This window comes from Pinus tabuliformis, chromosome 2_2 (genome assembly GCF_031772625.1).
Source record: "Pinus tabuliformis cultivar Carrire ecotype Pingquan chromosome 2_2, CPIR1, whole genome shotgun sequence".
Classification (NCBI taxonomy): domain Eukaryota; kingdom Viridiplantae; phylum Streptophyta; class Pinopsida; order Pinales; family Pinaceae; genus Pinus; species Pinus tabuliformis.
The window spans coordinates 378,323,413-378,350,215 of record NC_142300.1 but is presented as its reverse complement, the minus strand read 5'-3'; the positions used below and the strand labels follow the sequence as shown (position 1 = coordinate 378,350,215).

General features: G+C 35.5%; 1 protein-coding gene and 1 non-coding gene across 2 annotated transcripts; both read right to left on the bottom strand.

Moving 5' to 3' along the window:
- Positions 1-5,833: 5,833 nt before the first annotated feature.
- On the bottom strand, positions 5,834-5,962 carry LOC149192824 (U6atac minor spliceosomal RNA). The gene has a single exon (XR_016255259.1). It is a non-coding gene; the product is annotated as a U6atac minor spliceosomal RNA (small nuclear RNA).
- A 17,388-nt stretch (positions 5,963-23,350) lies between these two features.
- On the bottom strand, positions 23,351-25,669 carry LOC149192823 (uncharacterized). Its single transcript, XM_089407130.1, has 3 exons — positions 24,678-25,669; positions 24,181-24,325; positions 23,351-24,037 (listed from the first exon to the last, which is right to left on the bottom strand). Exons 1-3 carry the CDS (start codon positions 25,667-25,669, stop codon positions 23,351-23,353), a joined length of 1,824 nt encoding a protein of 607 aa, XP_089263256.1.
- Between the last annotated feature and the right edge of the window lie 1,134 nt (positions 25,670-26,803).

Sequence of the window (26,803 nt, the reverse complement as noted above, 5' to 3'; positions counted from 1 at the left end):
AAAATGGAGAGTCATCGAGAGATGAATTGAACAGTCACTCCCTCTTGTATATAATAATGAACAACCTGAATGAATAATACGATTACATTTTGAGGAGTTACCTCCTGGTTTAACATGGTATCAAAGCCAGCGCCATTTTTGGATTCCCTCTCTGCTCTGTAACTCCCTTATGCCTATGTTTTGCCTATTTTGCAGAACTAACCTCTTGCAACCATTCTGCAAGTTTTCCCCTCTCTCGTAATTGCTGCCCCTCTCTGGCAACTGTTGCAGACGTTCGGTTGGTTATGTGAGGTATTTTTCTCTGTTTATACATTTTATTTATAAATCACAGTCAATTAGTGTTGAGCATTAATACTGAGTTTTAGCGCTAAACCTTTCCTTAAGCGCCTTTATTAAAAGTATGAATTAAGCATGTGGGTGGTATTGATAAGTAGGAAGCGGTATCTCACATGCCCTAAAGGCTGTAAACAATATTCCTAAAATTCACGCGATTAACCTTAGCGGGCGACACGTAGCATGGGAAAACCACTTTTCTTGCACGCTCTCGACTTGATATCGCTCGTGCAAGATTTCACGCGAGATTGTGTGATAGTCGTTCGATTGGATGGGTCACATCGACAGTGGAGATCATCCGGGTTAATTGGTGAGCGGACGACACGATATCCGTTGGATCTGGAGAAGTGAGATCAACGACGCAAATTGAAGTGCTTGATAAAAGGAGAAGTCAACGAGGGACTGACAGTGATTAGTCAGATAAGCGGGACCCTCAGGGGGAAAATCCATGTACAGAACCGGATTTAAGAAGATCCACGGTGATCGCACAAGAACTTGCAAGCAAGTTACCTCGGCTAGCGGACCTGATAAAATCATTAGAAAGAGTTTAAGGTTCAGAGTGATCAGACCGTCCGTTTAATGGGTAATCGGACGCATATCGCGTTGGAAGATGCATGTGAGTTAATTTAAATTTCGGACACAATAAGGTTTTATACAACGGGATTAAAACCTTGTTGAGTTCCGGCCATCACGACCGTTCGTTGGTTGATTGATCGGACGATAATCACATCACAACATGCGTATAGGTCCACGAATTGTGTAAAGATGCAGCTTTGCTGATGAGGTTACAAAGTTAACCAGTAGTCGAATTATAGACTAACACCTCATTTTCGTACACAGCAGAAGAACGATTTTTTTTACACAATACATATTTTTAAAATGCACTCATTGATATTTGTTGTGGGAGTGGTTCTTAATGGGAAGGAGAACTATCCTGAGTGGTCTCAGAAATTCCAACACACTCTCATTTTTAATGAGTTGTGGAAAGGAGTGTGTGTTGGAAACAGAGACAAAGAGCCATAACAGCCTACCTCAGACAAGGAATTCACTATTTGGGAAAATAAGAACAGCAAGGCTTATGCATTGATTGCAATATCAGTAAATGAAGAGGTGGGTCGCCATATTTTGCCATTTTCAAATGCTTTCAAAGCCTTACAAAAACTGAAGGAACTCTATGACTCACACTCTGCACTTGAATTTGTTCAAATCATAATTAAATTGTTCACCATTGAATTACCAAATAATGATCCTCTTTCTCTTGCATTAGAAGTAAAATCTATTATGCATAATATCAAAGTCACTAATGTTGAACTGAACATTCCTCTGATAGCTTTTCTCAAGGCACTTTATCCCACTTACTCAAATTATCTTGAGTCATTGTAAGCAAATGGAAACATCAAAGATATTACCTTTGACTCCCTTGTGAAAAAATTTGCTGAAAGAGAGAAAGCTTTTGGCAAGAAGACAACTCCTCAGTCTTCTAAAGAGGTTGTGTGCCTTGCACATAGAGAGAAGAATCTTGCTCAAAATTCTTCAAGAGGAAGAGGTGGTCGAAGAGGAAGAGGAAGAAATTTCGGAGGCAGGGGGAGCAGGCACTCTCAAAGAGAAAATTCAGATTTGCACTACATACACTGCAAAAGAGATGGATCACATGATGCATCCACATGCAAATTGCCTTGGGACATAATGGAGCATGAAAGAAACCAATCCAAAGGTAAAACTAATGACAAAGAGAAATGTATAGCACCTGAATCCGCTCACTATGTTGTGGCACACTATAATATTGGAGTAAATGAAGGCTTATTTAATGCTTCACTTGCTTCTTGGAAAAATGATTGGTTGTTTGATTCAGGAGCAACTTGCCACATGCCTTTTAGAAGAGATTTTTTTGAAGAATTTACTAACAATGTTGACGGAGCAGTATACTTTGCAGACAAATCAAAACTCAAGCCATCAGGGCTTGGTACAATCAGGCTTAAATTGCATGGTCTTCCAGACTTTCTTCTGCATCATGTTTTATATCTCCCACAGCTGAGGAGAAACTTGTTGTCCTTGGTCCACATCCGTCAACAAGGAAACTCCATTCATATGTTTGATGGCAAGCTTGAGGTGAGAAAAGCATCAGACCACTCACTTATCATGATAGGAATAGAAGAAGAAACACTTCTCAAGCTGCAGGGTACCTCTACTCATGAACAAAATTTCTCATACAATTCTCATTATGAAGAAGGTACATTTCCATCAAGTTTATTATGGCATGCTAGATTTGGACACTTGAACTATGACAGCCTCCGCTTGTTGAAGAAAAATGGTGTTACTGGTTTGCCTACAATTCCTGGGAAACTTAAGCAATGTGATGCTTGCATTCTAGGAAAGCATAGCATACAATCTTTTCATGATTCACATTCCAGAGCACATAGAAAAATTGAACTCATTCATTCAAATTTATGTGATCCAATGCCTGTTACTTTTGCAAATGGAAATGAATATTTCATGACATTTATTGATGACTGCACTAGAATGTGTTGGGTTGATTTATTGAAGAACAAATCTGATGCTTTTCAAACATTGAAGAACTTTCATACATGGATTGAAAATGATGCACAATCTCATATTGGCTCTATTCGCACTGATAATGGAAAAGAATACACTTCAAATGAATTCGAAAACTATCTTCGCCAACATGGGATCAAACATCAAACAACTGTGCCTTATAATCCCCAACAGAACGAAGTAGTTGAAAGAATGAATAGGACAATCTTAAATATGGTGCACTCCATGATGTTTTTCAAAAATGTAAAAATGATGTTTTGGGCTGATGCAGTTCTATGTGCTGTATATGTAAAGAATAGATGTCCATCTAGTTCTATTAGAAACAAGACTCCTTATGAAATGTGGTATGGGCACATTCCTTCGGTAAAGCATCTCACGGTCTTTGGTTCCACATGTTATGCCTTGGTACCAAAGGTACATAGAAACCAACTTGGTGCAATAAGTCGTAAGTGTATCTTCTTGGGGTATTCAAACACCTCCAAAGCGTACCGTCTCTATGATGAAGTCAATAAAAAGTTTGTTGTATCTAGAGATGTATCTTTCTTGAATCATCCAAAACTGAAAATGTTGTTGAGCGACAACTTGATCGCTTGGATAGATTCGCAAATGCAAAATCATTTCAAGAATTTGATAATCATATTCCACATCTTGAAGGGGGGATTCCTATACTAGATCAACCTGTGGAATCTTCTTCTGAAGCACTCTCTCCCCCGCATGAAACTCCAACAATGGATGATACTTTGAGTGATGTAATTGACAGAATTGGAAGACTCAATCTTGATTCAATACCAACTCAATCAACAGAGTAGCCTGGACCATCTTAGAAAGGTACCCCAAAGTGGTTGACAAAGACACTTGAAAGTGTTCATCCTGATGAGGTTGGAAAGACAGGAACTAGAAATTCAACCCGACAAAATGGAGGTGATGTAGATGACTCTAATTCACCTGTTGATATGGATGTTTCTTATGATTGTGAATTTGTCTACATATTTTGAACCAACTTCCTTCAAAGAAGCTGCTTCTCATGATGAATGGAAAGAAGCAATGCAAAAGGAGTATGATTCCTTGATAAAGAATGGCACTTGGAAGTTGGTTGATCCTCCATTGGGAACCAAACCAATTGGCTACAAGTGGGTCTACAGGAACAAGTATAAAGCTGATGGCTCACTTGACAAGCACAAAGCCAGGCTTGTGGCAAAAGGTTTTGCACAGAAGGAAGGGTTCGATTATGGGGTGACTTTTTCCCCCACAGAAAAATGGGCTACCATCCGAACACTCTTTGCCCTAGCAGCTCATAATGGTTGGAAAGTCCATCAAATGGATGTAAAAATTTCTTTCTTGAATGGAGATCTAAAAGAGAATGTTTTTATGTCCCAGCCTGAAGGATTTGCTGTAAAAGGACAAGAACATAAAGTATGCAAACTTGTGAAATCCTTGTATGGCCTCAAACAAGCACCGCGAGCCTGGTATGAAAATCTATCTGAGCATCTTCTAAAACTCAATTCCAAACATTATGATCTTGATGATGTAACTTTGTTTGTCAAGAAGGTTGGCAAAACAATTGTATATCTTGTGGTATATGTAGATGATATTTTGATGACACGGAACAATGAGAGCTACATTGCATTCATAAAGAAGGAATTGAGGAAAGGTTTTGAAATGATTGATTTGGGCTATGTTCATTACTATCTTGGTATTGAAGTAACTCAACATCCGAAGTCCATATTCCTTTCTCAAAAGAAGTACATTGGAGATCTGTTGAATAGGTTTGGCATGACTAAATGCAATCCTTTGACTACTCCAATGGAACAAAACTTAAAGCTCACATCCATTGAAGGAAAAGAATTTGAGGATGCAACAAAGTATAGACAACTTGTAGGAAGTCTCAACTACCTAACTACTACCAGACCAGGAATTTCATTTGCTGTTGGAATCCTCTCCAGGTTTATGCAAAAGCCTTGTGAGGGAAATTGGTCTGCTGCAAAAAGAGTTCTAAAGTACTTGAAGGGAACTGAAGACTTTGGAATCAAGGATACATAGGTGGGCGACTTCAGCTTGATTGGATACTCTGATTCAGAATTCAATGGAGACAAAGAAACTGGGGTATCTACTTTGGGTTATGCTAGGAGTCTTGGATCAGGAGCTATCACCTGAAGATCACACAAATAATCAGTGCTAGCAGATTCCACAACAGAGGCAGAAGGCAACAAAAGAAATTGTGTGGCTCAAGAAAATTCTAGAAGATTTGTAGGTAAAACAAGTACAATCGACTCCACTCATAATTGACAATACCTTGGCAATAAAGTTGGTCAAGAACCCAAAGTTCCATGATCGAACGAAGCACATCAATACAAAATATCATCTTATTCGACATCATGTTGTGGCCAAAACAATCCATCTTTGCCATTGTTCCACTAATGAGCAGATTGCAGACATCGTCACCAAAGCGCTTGGAAAAAGCTTGAAAGATTTAGAATGATGCTTGGACTCACCAACATCCCTTCAGATTAAGGGGGGGATGTTGACACCTAATCACAAGGATTGGGTCAACAACTGTAATTAGTGTAAATAAATAATAGAGAAAATGGAGAGTCATCAGGAGATGAACTGAACAATCATAGGGAGGAAGGGGAAATAGGGAATTTACAAACTTTTGATGAAGGTAACAAATTTTTCCCTCAATACTATGACCAACATAGAATGAGGAGATGAATAGAAATGAGTAATGGATAAACACTTAAAATTGAGTGGACTGAAGAAATACCAACATTTATGTGCATAGAAATTATCTTTATTTCTATTTTCATTGTTGGAATAAATTATCTATGTGTATCTAACTTATTACTATCAAATCAATCATGCATGCCAACTTTTTCCTGTCATCATACTTTCTTGAACATTGGTAATGAGATTCTTGAAATTACAAAGCATGACTCACAAAGCAAAGAAAAACAACTTGGGGTAATATCTACCCTGGTGGGGGCAGAGAGCCTTAAATGCATGTGATAAGAAAGTCCAAAGATTGTTCCTGTCCTTGTCAAGGGAGATGCCAACGATCTCTCCTTTCTACAAACACAATTATCAATAACAAAGAAAAATAATAGGGGTTTTCTCCCTACATTGTGGAAATGACCGACATGAAAATAGAATGTGCATAAGTTTACAATTGTGAATCCACGGTTAAAGGACATCCTGGAAATGATGTATTCTCTCCCTCTCTACAATTGAACTGGAATTTGCCTTGTATGTAAGACATATCCATGCTCTTGAAATCACTAAATCTATGCCTTTTTATGGATCATAGCTGTCGGGCCACCATTTCAATGTCCATTTAACATTTCTTAATCATGGCTTGCATTATTAATCATAATAATTATTTCTCCGCTCCTACTTGTTTCCCTTACTTAAAGGATTTAACAATCGATTTTTATTTTCTGTAGCCAACTTTTCATTGTGAAACTACCTTAAATTTGTAAATTTATGATGTTATCTGACTTGATTGCTAATAGTTCTTTAATTTTCCTAATTAAATTCTTCAACTCTAGTTCAATTCACTCGAACTCCAATTCTAGCGGTGCATCCTTGAATATTTTTCCTCTGCACCACGATATTCTTAACATCTTTAATTCTTACTCATATTTCCACACATCAAGTCAAAATTCTGGATTTCATGGTTTAATATCAAAGAGGGAGTGTACATTTTCATCAAAATAAACTTATTAAATTTTTTGACGATTTGAAGGTTTGGGAAGTGGGAAATAATCACTTAGGAATACAACTTTCACATTTTCATTTTATTTATGCCTGAGAGGTTTTGAATTAAAACAATTTTCTTCCTTCATTAAGACACCATTAAAAAGAAAAGAAAAGAAAAGAAAATAGTAATAAAATTAGTTATTGTTTTTAAATTTTTTAATGGCTAATTATTTTTAAATTTAAAACAATTATTTATTTAATTGATTTGAAAATGAGATTTTAAAGGATAAATTAAGAAATTTGAAAATGTTTTGAATTTAATTTAATTTAATTTATTTATATTTATTAATTATATTTATGTTTTATTATTATATATTTTTATCTTATAAAAGGTAATAATTTTTTATGGAGGACTAGATTAAATTTAGATTAAAAGATGAATTTCTGTTTACTAACTTGTGTTAGATGAACACTAGTGGTTTTAATGAGTAGTGACCCTAAATGGATGTTAAAGAATCTTATCAGTGGTATTCATTTTTATACAAGCAAATGGAATTGATTTGAATCGTGTTATAGTATATTATTTATCTATATTTGATATGCATGATTCTAATATTTATGACGTCATGATATGAGGTTGTATTATATGTGGTTCCATTTATTGTGTGATGGCATACTATAAGTCAATATAACTTATGATGGTATTTTAGGATGCGAAACACATGGTTATTGCATGCAAACTTTATGATATGAATGAGCATGTAGTTTTTACTATTTTATATATTGTGATATTGATGATGTTATGTTCTCATGATGGTATGAAATATTTGACATGTGGATTATTTTATATGATGTTATGATTATAACTAATGCATTGGATGCATGTTGAGATGTGATGAATGAGAGGAACTCCACAAATGGGCCGAGAGGGCCGAGTTATTTGATGATATCGTGGGAGCCCATACCTGAGAGGGAGAATAAGTAACACAATATGGGCTAGGGACATACTTAATCAACACTACATATGCTAGTGGTTCCTTTTTCTTGTATAACTCTTGATGGATAGCTCTTGAGGAGCTATGGGACCATCTTGAGGAGGCCAAGTGCCTAATATTGGATTGGGATGCTGAAGTCTTATGGGGGTGTAAGGAATTCAATGCCTGGGGCTGTGTGCCTTAGTGAGTGTGGAGGGAGTGGGCCAGCCTTGCAAGATGCCTGAATTCATTGAGTACTGGGACCGAATGCCTGCATTGGGGAAGATGAGGTCTAAGCCTTGGTGGGACCCTTGGGACCACCCATAGGCTAGGTTATAGACCGATGAGGCTTATGCATGGTTTTGAAAGTGATAAAAATGACAAATATTCCTTGGGATTTCCCGGGTGTTGTGGAAACTTTCGATACCTGCTAGTTATACTAGTTTAGTAGAGGGTGTAAGGCAAATGTGAAGTAATAAATAACTAAATAAATAAAATGTTAAATGATTCAACCTAACTTCGGGAGCAAGTTCCTTAACGAGGGGGAGCACGTAATGTCCCATAATAATAATAAAAATAATAACAATAAAATATAATAATATAATATTAAAATATAGGTAATAAATAATAAACAATGAAGAAAATGTAATAATGATAAATAAATAGTAAAAATAAAATAAAGAAAAGATAATAATAGTAAATAAATAATAAGTAATAAAGAAAATATAATAATAGTAAATAAATAATAAATAATGAAGAGAATAATAATAATAATAAATAAAATAGTAAATAATAAACTAGAGTTATAAATAAATAGATATAAAAGTAAACTATAAAAATAGTAAAAATAAGTAAAGTTAACAAAAATTAAAAATGGATAAAATAAGAAAGAGTTAAATTAAGAGAAATATTAAATTAAGTAAAATTTAAAATAAAGAAATAAACGTTGCATGTTGACACATGAAATGTGTGCATGCGGACTCATTTCCATTTTTTGGTCTATTTAATGGGCAATGAGGTTGATGAGATTCATCCGTTTGCTTGGGAGACAAGTGTTGTGAGACAAAGGATTCCTTGGTAGTAGTACGTTGATTGAGGGCTTGGGGGTGGCCAATTGTGGAAAGATTATGTGTAGTGGAGCCTTCTGTTTGGTGGAGAGTCGTACCCAAAATCTTCGTTGCAGTTAGCAGAATTCAAAGAGCATTCAACTCCAAAAGCACAAGTAAGGAATATCATCTATATCGGTAAGTCGTCTCTACTTATGTTTTTTGAAAATTCAATGTTAAATAGTTGAATATTTGGGTGTTTATTATTAATCATATAGATTGATATAATTATTTGTATATTTTAAATCAGGGTTGTTACAAACAATACTAGCAATAGTTTTCGACATTCTGAAAAAAATATGTTATCCTATCGGTGCTCTTCTATAAAAATGCACCAATGCATTTAAAAAAAAACACCACTACACACCTATTTCCCAATTTTAAAAAAATAAAAATGAATTCAACCAACTCAATGTTCTTATGACAATTATAGCAGTGATGCTTTTAAATAGAAATCGTACCATTGCGTTAAAGTAATTAATCACACCATTTCGAGATTTCAAAAAAAAAAAAATTGTATCATGTTGACGCGATGAAAATCTTTGCCGCCCCAACAATGTCGATGTTCTTTTTCTATAAACACATTAGTGTGCCTGATAAACACATCGATGTGCGGAGAAATTGAAAAAAAAAGCATGATTTTTTTTTCTTTTTTTAAAATTCAAAAACAAGTGGCAATTGATTTTTCGAAATCTAATTTCATAAAGTCCTTTAAATAGTAAAAAGTTATTCACCATTTGATTATTTTAACCAAAATTTCAAGTGAGTGATTTGCAAGAGAGACATACTAGGAGAACTGTGCAGCAACAAAACACTTTGGAGCAGTAGAACTATTCAAAAGATCAAAAGCTGAAAGGTAGGGTGATTTAGGTGATTTAGCCAAAAACCTGCATAGCAAAAACTTTAAATTTTATTGTTTATTTCACTAATAAAAAAATTTACGAAGAGCACTCTGGAGCTTCAAAATATTTTGGATCCATTGAAAGATCAAAAGTTGAAAGATATGGTGATTCATTCAAAACCCTAGATAGCAAAAATATTAAATTTTACTGTTAAATATTTTACAATTTCTGTTAGATTTATTCACAATTAAGAAAAAAATAATAATTTAAAACCCTGTATCTAAAAAAATTACAGTAGATTTTACTAATTTTTTTTTACGATCTTCTTTCTTATTTAAATTTAATTAAAATTCAGATGAAAAATAATAAAATTCAATACTTACCTTAAACCCTTGCTTCTTCTTGCAAAATTTCACCTTAGGGCTTAATCCCTCTACCACTTCACAATTAGGATTTTTCAATTTAGGGATTTTACATTTAATGGGTTTGTGTCTTTACTATATAAAAGGTGTTTGACATGTAAAGTAGTGCAATCAATAATTGAATTAGATCCAAAACCTATAGACTGTCTCTGTTTTTTTTTAAAACGACTATATGTTCTGTGATGCACCCTCTGTAATATAACGCACTAGTGCTCCATTTGTAATACAACACACCAACATATTAGAACTCTCTCTTTTTTGTCTAGTCTATTAAGCGTTACTCTCGGTGTAATATAACACACCGATGCACCTCTTCCAAACAGCACCATTAAATCATACCGATACATTTATCCTTATAAATCACACTGTAATAATTTAAAATTATTTAAAAAATTAATCTTCCATGACGATGCTAAACAATTAAACGTCTGGTGCATTTAATGTTCTAAATGCGCAGGTGCATTTAACATTTATTTAGATAAACACATCGATTACCAGCGTTTTTTTGGATGAAAATATTATTTTATTTATTTTTAAAATATATTTAATGACTTCTATATTGAATGCTACAAGTTTTATATTGATAAAACAATCTCAAAAGGTCTAAAGTAACAAAAATAGTCATCGACACAATGATAACACATCAAAAAAAGCAGAGAAGGCAAGTTCTTTGTAAATTCTTTACAAAATTAATATGTTTGAGCTATATGTAAGTTTAACTAATATGTATTGGTTGGTGTGTGTCATGGCCTCAAAATGAACAAGGTCGATAAGATTATTTCTAATCCAAGTACATAAGAGTGTAAAATATTGATAGAAAAATTGCAAAATGATGAATTAGGTGAATGAAAAAATACTATCAATATAAGTATTTTTTTTTTAATATTTTCGTTAATAATATACTTAAGAATATTAGATAATATGTTTCAAACAATCTATTAATCCATATATGTTTAATTTTCTATAGGGAGCAACAATGAAGGAAAATATCAATGTCCTTCTAAGAAAAGAAAAATTGTAGAACATGTAAATGATGATGAATTGTTCCTTAGCTCATCTCCAGTGGTGTTGGAGGTTAATGAAAGGGGGATATTTTTTCATAGAACTATGAGGGATCTAGTGGAACAAATGTATAGACATACTTTCCACTTACAATACAAAAGTCAATCCAATGATTCTAAGAAAAAAAAAATATATGAACTATAGGAAGCGTTTCCAGACCAATGGTCAATGAAACATGCCAGACTTGCAATAGAAAAAACATACAACAAAAAAAAATAATCATTCAAAAGGTAATATTTCTAATTGTGTAAAATGATTTTCTAGAGTTATATTACAAACCATTAATTTATTAATATCGATTTTGTTATATTTTGTTTTGATATATCATTATAAAAATAGTTTATTACTTTCTTCAGGAAGATTAAGAAAATACCAAATGATCAACGCCCTAATATGTGAAACATGTCAGTAGGAATGTACAAAAAAGTGTATAAGGAAATGGTAAAAAAATGAAGATAATTGCATCACAGGAGGGGAACCATCTCAACAACAATGGGCTTCAAATGTATGTAATCATGATTGAATTTGTACATATAAAAAAATAATTTAGCATTAAATATTATTTGTCTAGTATTTTCTTGCAGAAAAGAAAACAAGATGGAACTCATTCAGCACATAAAATAGGACGACAAGGAAGAAAAGAGTTGATTTCAAAGTTTGTGAGTAATTTTTAATATTATTTATAACAAGTCAAGGTTTCATTTTTGTATATTTTAAGTTGTTTTATAGCAACGATGCTTGAATGTTTTCAAATAGATGCTAACATACAAAGAAGAGCCATCCAAAGAATTGATTGACATTGGCCTAAATAAGGATTGTGAGTATGTGTTGGAATATCAAAAATTAATTATGGAATTTGTAAGTATCTATGTTGTTTTACTTCTCTGAGTTTATAATTAATAGAACAAACAAATTATTTATATTAAATCTATGATTTATAATGGGGTTTAAAATATGCAGGAAACAAAATATGGAACTACGCTAGAAGAAGACTTATTGCAACAAGGCACGAGACTTGGTTTTGAAACCACATGCACAGTTTATGAGTCACTTCTTGCTATGGTACATTGTTATTTAATTTACATTGATGTATATTATTTATTTCAATTTTCATTATTCTCGCCAATGTAGATACACTCATTACACTTTATTTTTATGTTTGTAGATGGAATTGCAAGATCAAGAGGACAAAAATAATTAATGCAATCAACAAAACATTCCTCCAAACAACCCAAGTCATAGAACTAGCTCAAGCAGTGACAACAATTACAACGAAGAATGATGATCGATTTCGATGTCAATGCAACCTATTGTATTTTTTAAAATAATTTCCTATAAAAATCAGACATTTTGTTTAATGTAATGGACATAGTGTCCCAATTAAAAAACAAGGGGTTACCAATAAAAATCCCATTTTGTATGACACAGAGCCTCTTATTGAAATATAATAAAATACATTTTAATTTATTCTTTTGTGTTATCCAATTCCATTGTGAAATGTTACACCACTGATTAAATATACGAATGATTAAATATTATAATGAAGAAATGAAAAGTATGCTAATATAAATATTAATAAAAAAAATATACAAATGCACAAATAAAATTATAATTTATATGAATACTGTTATAAGATATATGTCGATTTTTCAATGAATAACAGATTTTAAAAATTACAATAATTGCACTGTCACAGGTCGATGTTTCCAAAAAAGAGAAAATCTCATTCAAAAAATGGTGCATCTATAGCATAAAAATGCACTGGTATGTAATGTTATATAAAAGCACCGTGAAGACATCTTTTTTCATGCCTAGTTCCTTTTAAGAAAACAAGATCACTAGTTCGTTTATCACTTCAAGCATCGGTCCTATTTGAGATTAATGCCATGGTGCATTGTAATTATTAATGCACCAGTGATTTCATATAACTAACTCGTCGGCCCTACAAAATATTATTTCTTGCTCGGTGCTTTATGAATACTAACAACACCATTATTTTTGTAGAACTAACACACTAGGGCCTTTGTACTAATGATACACATATGCACTGCAAGTTTAACAAAAAACATCGGCACAAAAATTATTTTTAGTGTGCCCCAATGTCATTCCTTAGAAGCATGCCCCATGGATATTTTATCTCTTAGAACCGGTGTGGTATATAATACGCACCAATATTCTTTTCATTCAATACCTAGGTGCTTTTAGTTATGTATAGTGCCCGATGCTTTCATGTATGTAGTGCACTGGTGCTACCTATTCCATTAAGTGCACCGAAAAAAAACGTCCACTAGAACCTTCGGCCACCCAAAATTTTCAGTTGTGATGAAGTTTTGTTAAAAACTCCACTAAAACCTCTGCTATCTGAAACTAATGTTTTAGTGTATGTTTTTTCACAAATTTTGCCAATTTTATAATAGTAAAATCCTTCGTTATAACCTCCGTTAGAAGGTCTTTTTCTTGTAGTGTTCCTACTTATATGAGATAAGTGGTTTCAATTTGTGACTTAGTTTTTACCTATTCTTTTACTATTTCTAATGTGTCCTCATATTTCTACTCTTTTATACCAGTAATTATAAGATTGAAGGCTCCTTTTTAACACTCATGATCAAAATCAATTAGCTTGTTGAGTTCCTCTTTGATGGGTTTGATGTCTAATTTATTCTTTGTGCTACTTAGGGCCAAATTATTATTTAATTTTTCTTTAACTCTTTAATCACATCTCTCAAGGTGTAATTTTCTTCAACCATTGATTCTTTCGCAATTCAGTCTCAAGCCCTAAAATTTTATTTTCTAATGATTTGTAGTTGTTGTCAAGCATTGTAGACGATTCTAGTTTATGTTCCACAAGCATTGTAGATAATTCTAGTTTTTGTTATGTTTCTCTTACTTCTCTTCGTTTTTCTAAAGAGTCAATATCATAGAAAATTTTAGGGGCAAATATTCGCCCATAGGAGAAATTTAATGGGTTTTTTATTTTGGATGGGTGAGTTTCTAAATTACACCCTTTTTCTATCGTTCGCCCAGAAATGATGGAAATAGTTAGAGATAATTTTTTTTAGCCGCCAATATTATAGAAACAATTAGAGATAAAACATATTTTGCCTCTCCAAATTTTCATTCCAAGCCCCTATTTTCCTTGATAAAATCATTTGCAGATGGGATTTTCTTCCAATCACCCCTCCCTGATTTCCAGGAATGGCTTGTAACTCATTCTAAGACTTTATTCACCTTGAAAAAATCGTATGCACACGACACAATGCAGGTGTGATTTTCGTTTGCTTCCAATCGGTCCCTGATTTCCAGGAATGACATTAGTTAGGGACTATTTCTCCCTCGACTATGGTTGAATTTGTCCTTGATTTTAGGGGTTTTCTTGCATTTACAGTCTCATTCCTCTGTATAAATGTGTACGATATTTACACTAAGAATGAATCCATCCAAATCACCAACACATAGTTAAGGAAGGAGAACCTCACATGAGGACATTTGGGTAGCGGAAAAAGTGTGGCAACTCTGTGATCGATTGAGTCTTCAAAATTATTGTTGGGAATTGGGCTGCCTTCCAAAAGTCTCCATCTAAGAATACACATTCTCTTCATGCTTCAATCTCCTTTGAACAATCTGTTACTGAGAGAGATGCTAACTCTTGTGAAAATGCATCTGATCTCTATATGATTGATGAAAAAATAGGTTCCTCAAGTGACCAGGGTGAGATAAATGTAGTCTCAACATAAATTGGTGATGAAAATTTTGAATATTTTTCTTTGGAAAGTGACACACTCCATTCACAGAAAAGGAAAAAAGGCCAGTTGACCAAAGGGAGACAATTCCAAGAATATTGGGCCTCAAGTTTTCCATTTATTGAAGCAATACCTCCTACAAATGAGGATGAGGTTTCCTGAGAAGTTAGATGTAATGCATGGAGTTAGAAAACTGGAAAGGTAGTGAAATTATAGATGAGCTAGATACAATACATAAGCATGCAAGAATGGTGTATGAAAAGGAAATTGTAAATGGTTAAGAGAAATCTATTCTCAAATGGAAATATTTTGAGGAATGCCAACATATACAACATGCAGAAGAATGCAATAAAATTAAGTGAAAGGAAACTTGAGGCAAATGGAGGAACCATAATATCTCTATAAGGAAATATGATGGAAAGAAGTTTGTTATCTAAGACAATACAATTAAGCATTGTATTTCACATCTTAACTAGAGGTCACCCTATGATAGGTTATCTAGATCACATGAAATATCTATCTTTTCTTCAAGTGTCAAAATTTCCATATTCTCATTGGTTTGTAACCAGTGGTTGTGAATGGACAAGATATATAGCTCAAGTAGAAAAGGATGATTTGAAAGAGAAGATTGCAAATGTTAGGTTTTTGGCATTGTATTTGGATGAGGTTACGATTAGAGATAATACTTAATGGATATGCATGAAAATTTATATGGTTAATGACCATATTGGGCATTCCTATCTACTTGATTAAGCAAATGAGAGAGACTTCTACAACTGAAAATATTTATGAACTTGCTCTTACTAGTTTGAAGGAAACTGGTGTGGATCATTTAATGATTGCAAAAAAGTTGGTACGTGTTGGAGTAGATAGAGAATCGGTAATGAAAGGACAATGGAGTGTCCCTTGTGTTAGAATACAACTATCAACCTCGCCATATATGCTTAATATTCATTGTATGGCTCATAGGATGAATCTTGCATTTAAAATAGTAAGCATATTTCCATCAGTCTCAAAAGTTGAAGATATTGTACATGAGACTCATGCATACTTTTCTCGTAGTCCTAAACAATTTTTAGAGTTTCAACATTTTTTCGCTGGTGTTATGGATGGAAAAAAAATATTGAAATATGTTGATACAAGATGGATCTTATTGAATGTACAAGCTCAAAGACTATTTAGTGAGTTCAAATCTTTGGTACAGTTGATGTATGAAAATCACTATAATGTAGAAAAAGCTCAAGATCTTCTTTTTTAACTAACTGCTATAGAGACATTATTGACGTTGGCTGGAATTCTTCATATGCTACATGAGATGAATTTCCTTGTGAAAATGTCTCAGAATCACACAATGTATATTGTAGAATACACAAATGTGAGAAAGTCAACATGCCTTACATTCGATAATTTGTATATGATTCCATAGTATTCCAAAGTTTACAAGTTGGACTAAGATCATCAATATAGAAAATACTATTTTTTTTGTTTGATGAAAAAGGGATACTATGTATCGAAGTGCGTGGGTATATGGTTCCCTGTCATTATATTAGTAATATGGGATGAATAATAATATATGCATCTTTGTTTTGGTCATAATAGCATCCAAAATTGCATCAAAGCAAGCTCAAAGATTAATAACACCAAATAACAATGATGAGGGTGAAGCTTTGGAGACTAAAAATTTATAAACAATTGTTGTTGTGGTTGCAAACAAATAATTTGAGACAAGAGGTGTGGTTTATAGTGAAACTTTCAATAGGTGTTAATAAATTGCTTTCTGATTAACTTTGAATGTTCCCAACGAAGAGTGGACCGATTAATGCTGCATAATGAATGCTCTAGTTTTTAAACACATTTGTTATAAGTGATTTAAATCAAATGATATTTATCTTCTTTAGTCATGAAATTAAAATTTAAGTTTGATAAGTGATTTTCATCAAAGTGATTTTCTTGATAATCATTTTTCTTAACAACTAAATTTAGAGGAAAAATATTAAATACCTAGCATTTATTTCTCTAAAAGTCATATGAAATAATGTGTTTATGATGAAGGTGGTGATTATTATATCCCAAGGCCAAATGTGGTCTATGGAACCTCATGAAAATTGATAAGGAACTACTTAATTTGTTGTAACATTTAGTTTCTATAATAAAAAAAATTGGAGAGAAACTTACCTAGCTCTTTAGTTCCAATAAGTTAGTAAGTTATGGAGATCAATACTTGTTAGGTCCCTATACTACTAGTGTAAACCCTTATTGTTATTAGTGCAACCCCCTTATTGTATTATTGTGCCCATATAGTCTCCATGTTGTTATTATTATGCCCCATAGAAGCCCACTATTGTTATTGTTGTGCCCCTACAATATTATTGTTATGTAGGCTCTAATTGTATTGGGACCCCTTAGACTCCTATATATAGAAAGGAGGTCTTGTCATTTGTATCATCGAAGAATTTTTCATCTGTGTAATGGAAAGGAGGTTTCCCCCTCAAGAGGCTAATTTTTAAGCCGTTGATCTATCTTTTCTATCGTTTTGTGAGTTGGTTTCATAACATTTGGTATCAAAGATTTGGATTCTAGGTTTTGCTGCTCCAAACAGGTCATCGTGGAAGTTTCGATATAAAGTTTTATCTGCTAAGTTTTAGGAGCTAAATCAAAAACCCATTTGATCCAAAATGATTCTGAACCTTGGGTCCAAATTTCAGATCTTGTCTCACTATATTTTCGGAGATATGATCTGCGGAATTGAGGGTTTTTGCAAGCTCCAGAATTCCATCACAAATGGGTCATCGTGGAATTTTCGCTATAATATTTTTTCTACGAAGGTTCAGACTCTAAAATTAAAACCCATTTGAGCCAAAATCGTGATTAATCGTGAGCCCAACTTTCAGATTTGTTTTCACGATATTGTCAGAGATATGGTCCATGAAATTTAGGGTACTTGCAGGCTCCCGAATTACATCCCAAACAGGTGACCTGGGGAAAATCATCACAACTTTCTCTCTGAGCATTAGATTGAAATTTCATAAAAAGTTTCAGAAAGAAGACGACCTTTATTTTTTTGTGTATAGGTTGCAGGTCCTAAGGTCGAAACAATGACATTTGGCACTACGTACAAGTTCGCTTTACTGAACCAGTCTATAATAAGGTCTTCATGGGAGATTTAGCACAACTCTTCCTTGGAGAATCCAATCTTGATCAGACTTGCAGGGTTGGAAAGAGGACTCAGAGGGATACTGCAGGATGAAAATTCATACCTTGGAGATCCGACATTATAGAGATACAACAGATTCATTATTGAGCTCCTACATAGCAAAAAAATGATGTGTAGTTTTTTTAAAGTTTTGCGTAAGTTTGGTTGAAAAATTAGTTTGAAGGAATTCAAAGTGTGTGGAAGCTAAGATGGATGGTATAGAAGAGACACTTAAAGGAAACATGAAGATTTGACGGCAGGTTCGACCAAGTTTCTACAAGAAATGCTTACTAATGGCGAAAGGGTAGTAAAGGAAACTAATGATGAGAACAAAAGAAATGTTGATCATGATTTCATAGACTCTAACGTTGGATTGAAGACCCACCATATTCCAAAGATTGATATGAGGAAGTTTGATGGCAAGGATCCCGTAACATGGATACTACAGATGGAGCAATATTTCAGTGTCCATAATGTGCAAAACACACAAAAAGTACACATTGCAACTTTATGTTTGGAACCAAATCAGTTGGTATGGTATCGATGGATTTGCTCGCGTAAAAAAATTGTCACTTGGGCAATTTTTACAGAAGAAATGATAGAAAATCATGAGGATACAGAAAGAAACACCTTTTTTAGCCAATTGATAAATCTCAAACAAAAGGTCTCAATGATGGAGCATATTGAGGACTTCCAAAAATTGAATATAAGGGTAAAATATATTCCAGAGGAGCATAGGATTGATGTGTTCATAGGGACTTTAAAGGATAACATCCAACATGAGGTTTGCCTTTGGGAACTTGATTCATTGGAGAAGGCATTCAGGTTGGCAAAAAAAATGGAAAGAAAAATTATGGCAACAAGGAAGCCTACTACTCACAACTATAAAGATGGAAGTGTTGTTTCTCCTAGCCTTTCACCACCTACATGGTTGAAACCACAACAATTGGAAGAAAAAAGTGCAAAATGGCTTTGTTACAATTGTGATAGAAAATAGACTAAAGGTCATAATTGTGTTGAGAAGAAATTAATTTACAAAGATGGGGAAGAGGAGCAAGAAAAGGAACAAAAAAACGTCAAAAGAAGAGGATATACACCAAGAACCAATCCCAGAGAAAGAAGAAATGAGTCTGACCATATCTTGCAATGCATTGACATGAATTACCACTCCTCAAACTCTCAGGATAGAAGGGCATATCAAGAAGAAAAAGGTAATAGTGTTGATTGATTTGGGTAGTACCCATAATTTTATTGATTGTAAGATAACCAAGGAATTGAATTGCTTCCTATATCTAGCACCAGAGTGTCAAGTAATGGTTGCAAATGTAGGAACCATAAATTTCTCTGGAAAGTACCATAATATCAAGCTATCCATGAGAGAATATGTCTTGAATAGTCCAATGCTTTCCATTCCAATGTGTGGTGCAGATGTTGCACTAGGATCCTAATGGCTACAATATTTGAGTACAATAACTTTTAATTTTCAAGAACTTTTCTTGAATTTAGTTTGGGAAGGAAAGGAAGTTGAATTAACGGGTATCAAAGGGAAACCAGGAAAGATAATAATCTCTAACAATATGACAAAGCTTCTAAAGAAAGAACAATGAGGCGTAATTGCACAATTATGTTCACTAGAGGTTCCCACATCAAAATCTTATATTTCTCCAGATCTTCAAAATGTTTTGGACAATCATTCCAAGGTATTTTAGACTCCCAAAGGCCTCCCACCTATTCGTGATCATGATCATGATATTCATTTGATTCTAGGAAGTGTTCCCCCAAACATCATGCCTTACAGATATCCATATGCCCGAAAGAGTGAAATTGAACATATGGTTGCAGAAATGCTAGAGGTTGGTATAATTTAACCTAGTCAAAATTCTTTGTTTGCTCCAGTGATATTGGTACACAAGAAGGATGGATCATGGCGCATGTGTCCAGATTATAGAGAGCTCAAAAAGCTTACTATTAAAGATAAATTTCCCATTCCTTTCATTGATGAATTATTGGATGAATTACATGGAGCAATTTACTTCACCAAGTTAGATCTTCGTTCAGGATATCATCAAATCAGAATGAAGACTGAAACATTCCAAAAACAACATTTAGAACTCATGAGCGCCATTATGAATTTTGGTCATGCCTTTTGGCCTTACCAATGCACCTTCTACATTTCAAGGTTTGATGAATTCCATTTTCACACCCTTCCTTAGAAAATTTGTGTTAGTATAGTTTGATGATATACTAATCTACAACAAGTCTTGGAAGGATCATGTTCAACATGTTTACAGGGTGCTCAAACTATTGGAGGAGAAACAATTCTATTAAAAAAGCTCCAAATGTTTCTTTAGAGTACAAAAGGTGGAATATTTGGGTACTCAGTTAGCTCATATCTCATGTGATGGGAAAACTGAGATAGCGAACAAATGTTTGGAATGATATCTTCGTTACTTTGTATATGATAAACAGACAAAATGGGTCAAGTGGTTGCCTTTGGCTGAATAGTGGTATAACACTTCCTTCCATATTGCAACAAAAATGACCCCATTTATGGCACTTTATGGATATCATCCACCGTCCATCACATCATCTTGATAAGAAAATTCTAAGGTTCAAGCAGTGGAAGATCACGAGCATCAACAACAAGTTCTCAATCTCTTAAAGGATAACTTCACTTTGGCGCAGAATAGAATGAAACAACATGCATATCAACATTGCAGCGAAAGAAGTTTGATGTAGGTGACTGGGTATTTCTACGACTACAACCATACAAACAAATGTCCCTCGAGCAAGCTAAGAAGGACAATAAATTATCACCAAAGTATTATAGTCTGTATAAGGTGTTACAAAAGATTGGTACTATGGCATAAAAATTGGAGCTTCCTGCATCTTCCCAAGTGCATCCAGTTTTCCATGTTTCATGCTTAAAGAATGTTATAGGTGATAAGATCCTAGTTCAAACAATATTGCCAGAACTTGGAGAGGAAGGAAAAATCATATTGGAACTGGAAGCAGTCACAAAAACAAGAAATCGATAGCTACAAAATCGATCAGTTTTAGAGTATCTCATCAAGTGGAAGAACTTACCCGCTGAAGATTCCACATGGGAGGATGAGAATTTTATGCAGAAGCATCTAGAACTACTCAAGCATTGAGGACTACACTTTTGGAAGGAGAGGGGCATGTTAGGTACCTATACTACTAGTGTAACCCCTTATTGTTATTAGTGCAACTCCCTTATTGTATTATTGTGCCCATATAGTCCCCATGTTGTTATTATTATGCCCCATAGAAGCCCACTATTGTTATTGTTGTGCCCATACAATATTATTGTTATCTAGACTCTGATTGTATTGGGACCCCTTATAATCCTATATATAGAAAGGAGGTCTTGTCATTTGTATCATTGAACAATTGTTCATTTGTGTAATGTAAAGGAGGTTTCCCCCTCAAAGAGGCTGATTTTTAAGTCATTGATCTATCTTTTCTATCTTTTTGTGAGCTGGTTTGATAACAATACCTCTTACAAATATTGTAAAATTGAAACCTAATGTGGGCATAGGTAGGGAGCTTAAAGAGAAAGACGTTTTCAAGCTTCACTTTCTTTGTATCATGAAGATTACATATTCATTCTTCCCATGGTTTGTAGGTCTCTTCCAATACTGATTTCATTATGAAGCTCCTGAGAGTTTGTTCTTATTTTATCAGTATTAATTTTCTTCTTTAAGCTAGGTATAATAGAAATATATTTTCGATCTTCTAACTTGGGGTTGGTAATATATTTATTGTTCATTAATTTGTCTTACTCTATTTATTCATTACACCATAATTTCTAATTAAAATTAGTTGTGATAATGATTTTAATTGGGGATTGTGTGTGTGTGTGCACTTTCCCGCCCCTTTATCCTCTAATGGTTTATCCAAGAATAAAAATCATTATGCCATGATCTCTTAAGCCTCAAGTGGCTTTTATTGGATTTCAAAGCAATCCAACTAGGAATTTTCATAACATTCATGTTAATTAGCTTATGCTTGTAATTTGTTTTTTCTAAATAAGATTAATCTATTAACATAAAAGGAGTAAAATTACAACGTGACCGTAGTAAAAAACACTGCCCTAAAGAAAGGCATAGTTGTCAAGATAAGCATAGAAGGAGACTGCCTAATGTTAGGGAACTCAGTCTAGAACCAGTTATCAGAACCCACGCAGGGGAACAAGTTATGATCTTCTTGATATTGCAGAGTTTACAAAAATTCAAAAATAAACAAAAATTCCACATAGCAATTTGAACAAAAACTTGCCCAATAGTATGGGCCGCAAGGCACGATAGCAAGGCAACAATGAGCATACTAATCATCTGGAGGCTCTTCAACTATACGACACCAACCGATATCAGGCATATCCCCTGCAAGAGCAGCTTCAATAGCGGAAGGACCAGGATCAGTCGGCGCCATCACCACCGCCTAAGCACTGCAAGCTTGAGCATATGGAACCTACAAAGATGCACTGCCCCTGGAGGTTCGAAGTCGGAACAATGATAGAGCCAGGGCCCTCTTGATGAGAGCTAGACTCCCCCTCCTGGGCTTCCTCATGGAAGACCACCGAAATGTGAGTGGTAATCCTTGGGCGGTTCAGAGAGCAGTTGAAGGTGAAGAGCGTGGAGCCAGACGAGGGAGAAGGCCTAGGATAGTGGCTAGAAGCAAGAAGACACCCTCTCCCACTACGGGTGCAAGGGTAGTGGCCGACAGAGAAATCAATGGAAAGGGAAGGTGAATCGGAGGAAGGGCTGGAAGGTGCGCGCCGAGGATGGCCCCTGCGGGACCGCATTCTATGGCACCGACAAGGCATTGGGGAGATAGAAGTAGCGGGAGAAAAGCGAGGCGGAGCATCAACAATGATAGGGCTAGAGCAAATCAGAAGAACATCAAAGCAAAGGCCATAGGCCCAAGAGAAAAACCAGGGGATTAACGGAGGCGGATCCGCAGAAAGACCAGAGCAAAGCTTTAGAGCAGCCTCCCATTTCAAGCTACAAGAGGTAGCAGAGATGACGGAGCCAACATTATACAGACAGAAACCATAGCTGAGACCAGAAGCGGGATAGTAATGCGAATGAATCGACGAAAGCGACTCCATAGAAAGTTCATAGCTGAGCCTTAAATTATATTCCCCCTTCACGCATCGAGAAGCATCCGCCATTACTGTTGCATTGAATAGAGCTGAGGTCTGAGGTGAGCTGGAGCGTGCGAAGGCATTAACCAGAGTGTCAGATAGGATGGGAGATCCAGAGCCACTTGACATAAAACTAATGAACACTGCACTTTTCAAATGCCGAGATCCTCCGTTCATAAACCGTGTCTCCATTTTGTACTGGGTAGGCAGGTGTCGTCCCACCTCACGCCACCCCTGTCCCATTAGAATTGAATCCTGTCTATACACCCGCATCCGGGGGAGCTGCATCCCTTTGGACCAGAATTTTGCACTCCTGTTCTTGATCATGATTCTGAATTATGTCTAGAGCTCCAGTGAGAAGAGTGTGCCCATTTTCCACCCCCAAGTTAGCAAGTAGATCAACGACCTTGTTGCCTTCCTGTTTAACATGATTGAATATGATGGCATGATTGGTGTGAAGCGATTGTTTTATTGCATCCAATCTAGCTTCGATTCTCACCCTGTTGGCAATTTTATGCACATGTGCCCCATTGAGGAGTTGATTGACCAGGTTGATGAGGAGTAGGGAGTCACCTTCGATCTCCAGAGGTTGGAAACCATGTCGCTGGGAAAGGAGTAATCCTTGCCAGAGACCCTCCAGTTCAGCCGAGTTGTTCGTGTCCCAGCTAATGTTTCCAAAGTACATTAGGAGAGGCGAACCCTCATGATCTCTGAATATGCCACCAAATCCTGCTTTACTGGGGTTGTCCTTTGAAGCTCCATCAAAGTTGAGTTTGAAAGTGTGCTTTGGAGGGGGGGTCCATGAGTGCTTTTTGATGATGTTGCCTTCTAAAGGTCTGACACTGTGAGTACCTTGTGGGAGTTGAATGTTCCAGTTTTCCCAGATGGCTTTCTCATTTGCAAGAGTGGGGAAATCGTCTGGGAGCCAGGTTTGAAGCGCCAAGGTCTCTTTAAGATTAAGACAAAAGTTGCTCCAAATGATTTATAAAGGAGTGCTTTGATCTTTGAATATGCGCTTGTTCCTTTCTTTCCAGATTGTCCAGAGGAGGAGGCCGGGAATCAAGCTCCATAATTGGTTGAGAAGCTCACTTTTATAAGGGTTCTGGTGCCAATGACGAATGGAGTTGATAATGTCTTCGGACCCTCTGCATCATTTTTGGCAACAGAAGCTAGCCTTCTCCCATAGTTGGTTGGCAAGAGTGCAAGAGTCCAAGAGATGTTGGAGCGTTTCCTCCTGAGAATTACAATTGGGACACATGGAGGGCCCATGAAAGTTTCTTTTCCTGAGATTGTCCTAAGTGAGGATTTTCCGATGCCCAACAAGCCAGAGGAAGAGGGAGACTTTGGGCCAAGTACCCGATGGCCAGATTCTGCCCCAGATAGGATCCAGGGGCATTGCATCTTTGCATATAATGTTATAAGCCTCTTTGGTGGTGAAGGATCCTCTGGGGGTATATCCCCATCTTAATATATCCCTGCCTTCTGAAGATCTAATGCACCGATTTTGGAGCTCCCTCTCCAAGACCTCCTTAGTCTGGTTATCTGCATTCCTGATCAGCCTGTCGATCTACTTCCATTGTCTGTACCCTTGTTCTGTCTCCAGAGTCCACTGTTGCTGGATGGATTCCTTTTGTTGCTCCTCCCACTCTTGGCAAGGAGGCAGACTAAGGATGCCGTTAAGCTTTGGTAGTTGGTTCCAGGCATCCGTCCAGAACCTAGCAGTGCTGCCATTTCTTATTTCCCAAAAACTGTGTTGTTGGATTAGCAAAAAATGTTGTCTAGCAGTGTTCCATATTAGTGATCCTTTTTCAGTAGGAATGAATCTAATAAGCTCCTCCGTTGGTCTGTGATTGGCATATTTGGCTGTCCATATGGCTACCCATGGCTTATTGGGAACAAAGAGCCATTGCCACCATATTTTTGTGCCCATGATTGCATTGCTGTGACATGGATCTTGCAGACCTATACCCCCTTTTTCTTTTGGCTTGCATGCTGTGGTCCATTTTGCCAAGGACCATTTGTGATTTGTGCCTGTTGCACCCCAAAAAAAATTGTGTTGTAGAGCTTTTCTTTTTTTAAGGACCCATTTAGGTGCTACCAGGATTGAGAAAAGGTAGAGAGGCATTGCCTGTAGCACAGATTTGATTAGCACTAATCTGCTAGCTATGTTCAAAGTTCTGTGCGTCCATAAAGTGAGACGAGATTCAAGTTTCTCAAGTAGCATATGCCATGAGGTGTGCTTGATGGCAGAGTCTATAAGGGGGGATCCAAGGTATTTGGAAGGTAAGGAGGCTATGGAGAAGCCCAGAATGCGGGCAATAGCATGTTGTATGACAGGGGGGGAGTGAAAAAAGAATATCTGTGATTTAGCCGTGTTTATGCTCATTCCTGAAGCGTCAGAGAAGTCATTCAAAAGGGATTTAAAAAGGGAGGCTTCCTGAACATAGGGGTACCCAAAAATCATGTTGTCATCAACAAACTGTTGATGAGTAATGGCTAGAGAATGTTGAATGGATAAACCTTTAAGATGCTGGGAGAGGAGGGCATGCTTGATATGGCGTCCCAAACCTTCCGCCATTAGAACAAAAAGGAAAGGGGAGAGGGGATCTCCTTGTCTGATACCTCTGGAAGGACTGAAAGGTCGAGTGGGTATGCCATTTATGAGGATAGATAAGAATGTTGTAGAAATTAAACTCAGAATCCAAGGAACCCACATTAGGGAAAAACCAAAGGCTGTTAACATTTTTTGAATATAGGTCCAGCTTAACAGATCAAAAGCTTTAGAGAGGTAATCTTGAGAATCATACCTGCCTGTTTGGAGTGCTTGAGGGAGTGTATGATTTCATGAGTGAGGATGATGCCATCCAATATTTGTCTTCCTTCTACGTATCTAGATTGTTCAGGTGATATGAGCAAGGGCAGAAGCGGCTTCAACTTGTTGGCAATGACTTTAGATATCACCTTGTAAATGACATTGTAAAGTGCGATTGGACAAAATTTGTCTGGAGTACTGGTGTTCTCTTCAAGGATAATTTTAGGGGCGAATGTTCGCCCTTTGGCGAAATTAAGGGGTTTTAAATTTTTAGTGGGCGAATATTTTGTATCATAGTATGTTTTTACAAATCACCTCAAATAGCCCACCTTATTTTAAGGGAGAGGGTAAAAAAGGTAAATTTAGCCCTTGAAATGAGGACTTACAACCTTCCATTTGCCCATTTTCAAGAATAGGTTTTATTTAAGTGAATCCATTCGCCCATTTTCAAGAATAGGTTTTATTTAAGTGAATCCTATGGGCCAAATACCATATTTATAAAAGAGGTATGGTAAATTAATAAAAATATAAATAAATGAGAGGTATGGTAAATAAATAAAACATTTTTTATATTTACTCCATAAGTCACCTTATATACATGTAAGGGTGTAAACAAATAAAAATATAAGTAAAGTGGAGGTATGGTAAATAAATAAAACGTCTTTTTATACTTACTCAAAAGGTATGGTAAATAAATAAAAATATAAATAAACTAGACGTATCGTAAATAAATAAAACCTCTTTTTATATTTAGTCCATAACCCTCGTTCTATTTATGAAGGCTCAAGAAAGAGGTTTTATTTAAGTGAATCTTATGGGCCAAATACCATATTTGTAAAAGACGTATGGTAAATTAATAAAAATATAAATAAACGAGAGGTATGGTAAACAAATAAAATA

Bases quoted from the DNA above. Each gene is read 5' to 3' on its own strand.
- LOC149192823 (XM_089407130.1), bottom strand. From the start codon at position 25,669: ATGGCGGAAGGTTTGGGACGCCATATCAAGCATGCCCTCCTCTCCCAG. The intron at 24,326-24,677 runs GTACAGACAATG...TGTAATTCTCAG, and splicing joins ACTCTGGAGACAGAACAAGG to GAGGAAACGCTCCAACATCT. The intron at 24,038-24,180 runs GTGAGCTTCTCA...AATCTTAAAGAG, and splicing joins GCACCAGAACCCTTATAAAA to ACCTTGGCGCTTCAAACCTG.